This window comes from Meriones unguiculatus, chromosome X (assembly GCF_030254825.1).
Source record: "Meriones unguiculatus strain TT.TT164.6M chromosome X, Bangor_MerUng_6.1, whole genome shotgun sequence".
Lineage (NCBI taxonomy): Eukaryota > Metazoa > Chordata > Mammalia > Rodentia > Muridae > Meriones > Meriones unguiculatus.
This window is the reverse complement of record NC_083369.1, coordinates 38,385,751-38,392,491: the sequence shown is the minus strand read 5'-3', so window position 1 is coordinate 38,392,491 and position 6,741 is coordinate 38,385,751. Positions and strand designations below refer to the sequence as shown.

The 6,741-nt window shown below is 47.1% G+C and overlaps 1 protein-coding gene across 1 annotated transcript; it reads left to right on the top strand.

The window, feature by feature from the left end:
• The first annotated feature begins 958 nt into the window (after positions 1-958).
• On the top strand, positions 959-6,728 carry Tspyl2 (TSPY like 2). The gene is made up of 7 exons (XM_021664110.2): positions 959-1,924; positions 3,126-3,203; positions 3,310-3,421; positions 3,502-3,647; positions 3,772-3,866; positions 4,135-4,784; positions 6,021-6,728. Exons 1-7 carry the CDS (start codon positions 1,133-1,135, stop codon positions 6,167-6,169), a joined length of 2,022 nt encoding a protein of 673 aa, XP_021519785.1. The 5' UTR covers positions 959-1,132; the 3' UTR covers positions 6,170-6,728.
• The last annotated feature ends 13 nt before the right edge of the window (positions 6,729-6,741 follow it).

Below are 6,741 nucleotides of genomic sequence, written 5' to 3'. Positions count from 1 at the left end.
ATTGCAATGGGCAATAATTATCTCCTCTCCCTTAGGAACGTCTAATTTAGAGAAAACAAGGGTAGAGGTGGGCAGTGATTTGGCTAGAGTTACAGTGGCATTCACCTACGATGTGAATTCTAGAAGCAAAGCCAAAACTACACCGTCATGCCTCATCAAAAACTAGCCATCTCTAGTCATAAATAAAATTAAATCTCAGGGTACAATTAATAACAGCATTCACTTAGGAAAGGTTAGGAGGAGAAATAATATTTAGACAAAGAGTTTTAGAGTTCTAGAAAAATCTAGCAAATTAGTTGAATCACAATTTTTTTTTTTTTTTTTTTTTTTTTTAATGACGCAGAGGAAGTTACTTTTTGAGTCTGTGATGGTTTCTGGAGCCATTTTGCAGAGATGGAAAAAGCCTTGTCAAAACCTGACCACCAAACCAAAGACCTCAGATACTTAAATTACTGGCACATCAAGACTGCCTGCATCTAAGGGTTACAGCGCTCACCTCAGGGGCATAAACTGATGGGGGAAGGGATAGATTTAAGAAGTGCGTAGTTGCTCAAGGGAGGTGGGCGGGGAAAAAGATAGCAAGGGGATTTCATTTGAGCACATCTCGCTTCCTGGTGCTTGCGCACTCCCACTCACCCTCCCCTGTATAGTCTTTCCGTCTTCACAATCACTGGTACTTTTCCCATTGGATAAAACATTGCAAGAACGAGGGTGAGCGGTTTCTTCCCTAGCTTTCCTTACAGCCAATCGCCCTGAAATTTTACTCCCATCACTGGGGCAGCAAGCCTGATGATTGGTGGGTGCGAAGGGGGCCAATTAGAAAATGATGACGTGTAGAGTTGGCAAGCCGGATTGCGTGAGAGAAGGGAGGGGTGGAGGGAACGCTAACGCCACCTCTGAGGCCTGAAGCCAATCCTGAGCAGAACAGACGCCTTCAAGGAGTGGGCGGGGCCTCAGCGTCTGGCGCTGTGGGAGTTGGGCAGGCGCTGTGGGAGGGGACATCGGAGCGAGGTGGAGAGCAGAGCTGGTCGCGTGAGGTGCGGCGGCTCCGCTTCAAGTGTGACTGGTGGCGACGGTCTCATCTGAGAGCAGAAGAATCAGTGCAATTCCCTAAGCTTTGATTGCAGTCACCATGGACCGCCCGGATGCGGGGCCTCCGGCCAAGACCCTCCGCCTGAGCAGCTCAGAAGTCCGTCAGCGAGACCTGCCGCCCCCGCCACCCCCGCCCCTCCATCGACTGCCCCTGCCTCCACCCCAGCAGCGTCCGAGACTCCAGGAAGAAACAGAGGCTGCACAGGTGCTGGCTGACATGAGGGGGGTGGGCCCCACTCTACCCCCACCACTGCCCTATGTCATTCTCGAGGAGGGAGGGATCCGTGCGTATTTCACCCTGGGTACTGGGAGTCCAGACTGGGATCCTGCAATAGAGGCAGGATTTGGGGAACCCTCTCCCACAGGGATCATGGAAACACTTCCCTCTTCAGAAACCTCTGGAGAAAGCCTGGAAATTGACTTTCAGGTTGCAGAGCCCAGCACTCTTGCTGGAGAGAAAGCCCTAGAAACCTGTAGCTTTGGAGGGTGGGGGGCCCCGATGTTAGTTTGTCCAAAGAGGAAGGAAGAGGCTATCATCATAGTGGAGGATGAGGATGAGGATGAAAGGGAAAGTATGAGGAGGTGGCAGCGGCAGCGTCGTCGTCGTCGTCGTCGTCGGAAGCAGAGAAAGGTGAAGGAGAGCAGGAGTGCCCAGAGGATGGAAAGCATACTGCAGGCCCTGGAGAGCATTCAAATGGATCTGGAGGCGGTGAACGTCAAGGCAGGCAAGGCCTTCTTGCGTCTCAAGCGCAAATTCATCCAGATGCGAAGGCCCTTTTTGGAGCGCAGAGACCTCATCATCCAGCATATCCCAGGCTTCTGGGTCAAAGCAGTATCCTTCTCATCAGTACGCATGGGCCAGGAGCCCATGACTAAAGGGGAGGTGTGCAAAAGAGAAACAAGGGGTGTGGGGGAGGGTCAGAGATGGGAATGAAACCTCATTAGAAGATTCTAGATTGAGTGGAAGAGGGATGGCGAAAGGGCAAAATAACATAAAAATAAAGACTGCAGATGGGAAAAGAGTAGCACCATAACATTAAATATATATATACATATATATATATATATATATATATATCACAGACAGTAAAAGAGGGAGGGCTAACAGAGAAGACACACAGCCTATTAATAGGACCACAGTGAAAGGAGAAGAGGGAGATACAGGTGATGAACTGACAGTAAGGAAAGAAGGCAAATACACTCTACAGGAAGGGTGCTGAAGCCACACAAGGCTCTGTAAGTCTGGGTCTTTGCTTACATGCCTAGAAATCTCAAATCTGTGTACAGTAAGTACTCCATTAGAGGGGAGAAGATAGAAATGGGATGGAACCACCTGAAGAATCAGGGGAAAGACCACTTGGATGTGGAGGTCAGTGGTTAAATGAAGAAAAAGGTAGAACAGGAAGCCTCGAATCCATGATTGGTGAACGTTGAGCTCATCCCCTGGAAATATATTTGTATACATATTTGAAATACATAGGTTTAGCATATTAATAGAATATGTATATGTATATATATATATATATATATATTTGTCCCATGATACAAAGTGTCACATGATCACAGGCCCTCAGCAGACAGGCACAGGGTATCATGTAGATACATAATTTCTATATCTAGATATGAGGTAACATGGCTTATGCACACCAACCTCTAGAGCCATTCATACATCATGTGGACAATGACCATCAGAACCTATACATGTAACATCATGTAAACAAAGGCCCTCAGTAACCAAATACATCATTACTTACACTTGGGCTTACAGCTCCGAGACACATAGTATTTTGTGAACCTCTCACCAAGAGACAAGGAAAACATGGACATGGTCATAAACCCATTGCATCTAGGCACTCAGCAAATATAAACCATAGCAAGGCTACCTAACACTGAGGTGTAACATTGCATAAGCACTCACCTACTCCACATACATCACTCAAACATAGAAGGAACCCTCTGTCTTGAGCTTGCTTTGCTTTGCGCTACTTGGCATTGAACAGTAAATCCTTGACCTAAACTGCTCCACTCATCAGTTCCTCAACCACCCCAAAATTTCAGTCTTGATCAACCAACGTGATGAAGACATTTTCCGCTACTTGACCAATCTTCAGGTCAGGCCAAGGAAGGATGCCAAGGAATCTGGTCCTTAGAGGTGAGGGGGAGGGTGGGAAGGGACACAGAAGGGATAGATACCACTGTTACCCCAACTCTGAGCAGGTACAGGATCTCAGACATATCTCCATGGGCTACAAGATGAAGCTATACTTCCAGACCAACCCATACTTTACAAACATGGTGATTGTCAAGGAGTTCCAGCACAACCGCTCAGGTAAGAGGCAGTCCCAGAATAAATCTGTGGCCCAATATTATCATTTCCAGTCTCTTATGCATCTGTTCCTCTTCCTCTAGGCCGCTTGGTGTCTCATTCTACTCCAATACGTTGGCACCGTGGCCAGGAACCCCAGGCCTATAATCGCAGAAACCATGATCCCAGAGAAAGCTTCTTCAACTGGTTTACCAACCATAGCCTCCCAGAAGCTGACAGAATTGCTGAGGTGAGCCCCCCTGGTACTGCAAGGGAAAGTCATGCCAGACTTACCCCTGGGTGCCTGAGAAATTATGAGTGGGTTCTAGGGCTTATACCTGTGGCTCTTTTCTCCTCCCTCCACCCCACAACAGATTATCAAGAATGACCTGTGGGTTAACCCAGTGCGCTACTACATGAGAGGAAGTGGCTACAGGACAAACAGAAAGAAGCATGAAAGAAAGGAAAGGTGATGAAAGAAATGGTGCCTGAGGGGCTTTGGGGTTTTCTTTTTAAATAGGGCAGACACTAAGCTAGTGTCAAACATGATTTATAGAGGCACAAGAGACCACTGAGATAATCCAGTACACTGTCTACAAAAGATACACAGAAGTGGCCTGAGGTTACATAGTCAGAGGTAGCAATGAGACTTTCCCCCATTCTTAGAAGTCCTATTACCATACTGCCTTCCCAGTTACTTCCATTATCCTTATACTCAGTTTTAAACCTACCCACAGTAAATCCAAGAACAAATACGAAATGGTGATCATGGAAGATGCTCATGACCATTATGCCATTGAAGACATTCTCAGTGAAATCTCAGAAACTGATGAGATCACTGACAATGAGACCGTTCATGATATCAAGATCTCTGACTTCATGGAGACCACCGACTATTTTGAGACCACTGATAATGAGGTAACTGATGTCAATGAGACCCTGTGTGAAAGTGAGTATCCTGACCATAATGTGGTCCTCAACAATAAGGTCACTGACAACACAGAGATCATTGCTATAAGTCCAGATGACAACAGTGAGAACCCAGAAGAAAACACCTATGACAGTGAGGATTCCAGCAACGAGAAAGCTGATGGTGACAACAAAAGCCTAGAAGGTGACAGCCAGCAGGGTAATACTATCCAGGACAGCAGTGATAGTGACAATGAAGATGAGGGCAGTGATAGTGAGGGCAGTGATGATGATGGCAATGAGGGTGACAATGAAAGCAGTGATGATGATGACAGGGACATTAAATACTATAAGAATGGCATTGATGTCTTTGACAAGACTCTGGATAACAGCACCAACCAGGATGACTATGAGGAGGAGGTAGAAATCATCTCTGAAGAATCAATGGAGGAAGAAGAGGAAGAGGCTCGTGAGGAAGGTGAGCTATAGGTCCCTCCCCCTTCCTTCCTCTTCTGAGAATGCCCAGGCTTCTTTGAACAGCTGGTGATGAGGTGAACAGAATATGTTTTCTCTACACTCAGAAGACAGAGCAGTTAATTTCACTTCAAGGAGTGAGAAAGGAGAGGGAGAGCTAAGGAAAGGAGGTATCATTTGAGTTTGAAGTTGTATTTCTGCTAAACAGCAATGTGGAGCCTTCTCCATGGGATGGATTAGTGACCTAGAATGTTTGGCAAGGCTTCCAAGATTATTCTAGGACCCTTCACCAATTCTGAAAGCTGCTTCACATGGAAGGGTTTGCTGATAGAATGTGTTAGGCAAAGAATGCATAAATACAAGTTCTGAGTATCCGGCCTTTAAAACCCCCATTTCACTTTGCAGAACTCCACATTTCCCAAACTTCTTGACCACAGAACACATTCTTTGTCCAACAATATATACATTTGGGGAAGGGCATGGGAAAGATTGCACATGGAAGTTTGGGGGGATAAAGCAGTATTTAAGGTGACTCTCAGGTTTGGTTCTGGCTTAGAAGACTGATAAAAGAACTCATTTGAACCTGGTTATGGGCAGACAGAGGAGAGGTCAGCCCCTGGGGGAGGAGGAAGGATAAGGAAAACCAACCATGGGGTTCCTGGCCAACTTCCATTGAAGAAAGGAGCAAGGCACAAAGGGTGAAAATGTTCAGTGAGTGAGGAGCCACCTACACATTTTTTTGGGGTGGGCTGGGGAAATGAAGGGAATAGTCAATCCTCTTTTTTTTCCCACCTCATGGCCTCCCTCTTCTCCAAGGATGCGAGGCAGAACTGCCTAGCACAGAGTTGGGGGTGGGAAACTGGACTGAAGAAGACAGACTAGAATTTGGGTCACACTAAGGGCAAAAAGTATCTGATGAATATAAGGCCAAAGCCTCCCTCCGGAAAGTCAGACGTGCATTGAGGAATGGGAGCAGGAGAAGAATAAAAACAATGTGTCACTTTTGACGGAAGAAAGATAAATGCGGCCTTCCTGCCTCCCTCCCATTCCTCTGACCTTGGGTTTGAGCACAGTGGCAATTCTTCTCCCTTCTCCCTCGCCTTCCGTTTCCTCTCTCCCTCCCTGTCCCAAACAGTACCACTTGGCAAGTGGTCCCAGGCCCTCAAAAGTCACAGCTATTTGTTCTCTTCACTTTTCAAGGGCCATCTAACCAACTTCCTCTATGTTCTCCCCTACACAGGTAGTGAGCTAGGCGAGGAGAGCTATGTAGAGGAACAAATCTATGAAGGGGAAGAAAGTGAAGTGAACTCAGAAGATTCTGATATCCAGGAGGTGCTGCCGGTCCCAAATGCTTGGGCCAGCCTGGGGAAGAACAAGAAAATCGGATAAACATTTGGGGTCTCTCTGTATAAACCCCTATCCCCTATCCCATTTGCCCTCCTCTTCAGCTAGGGCTGTGCGGTCCCACATTGCACTTCTGGGGTTAGACTGACTTATTACACTGGTTTAAAGTTTATTTTTATGGTTTAGTAATTGCAGAGTTCTTATTTGGAGGAGGGATTACCCTCCCCTTCAGCTCTCCTCTCCCGCAGGCTTCTGTGTGCTGCTAATATATATTGTGATGCCTTGGTCAGGGCCCCTTTAGCCCCCTTCGTAAGCTTAGGCCCAAGCCCCTCTCTCCGTGCTTTGTGGACATCCTGATCACTAAGTAAGGAGGGCCGCTGTGACCTTCTTCACAACTGCGCAGTGGCCTCAAGACTCTGCTACCACCCCCTTTTCCCGAGTTTCTCGGCAATCCCTTTCTTCCCTTCATCAGCCCTGACCGCTAGCTCGCGTCAGTGTTTTTGCAAGGCAGCTTCGCCTTTGTGGTATTCCAGCTCCCCAGAAGCCCCGCCCCTTCCTTCCCCCGTGACCCTTGACAAGCCTAATAAAACTGAGCAAATTCAAAGTGCGTCTTGGAA

Bases quoted from the DNA above. Each gene is read 5' to 3' on its own strand.
- Tspyl2 (XM_021664110.2), top strand. From the start codon at position 1,133: ATGGACCGCCCGGATGCGGGGCCTCCGGCCAAGACCCTCCGCCTGAGC. The intron at 1,925-3,125 runs GTATCCTTCTCA...TCCACTCATCAG, and splicing joins CAGGCTTCTGGGTCAAAGCA to TTCCTCAACCACCCCAAAAT. The intron at 4,785-6,020 runs GTGAGCTATAGG...TCCCCTACACAG, and splicing joins GGAAGAGGCTCGTGAGGAAG to GTAGTGAGCTAGGCGAGGAG.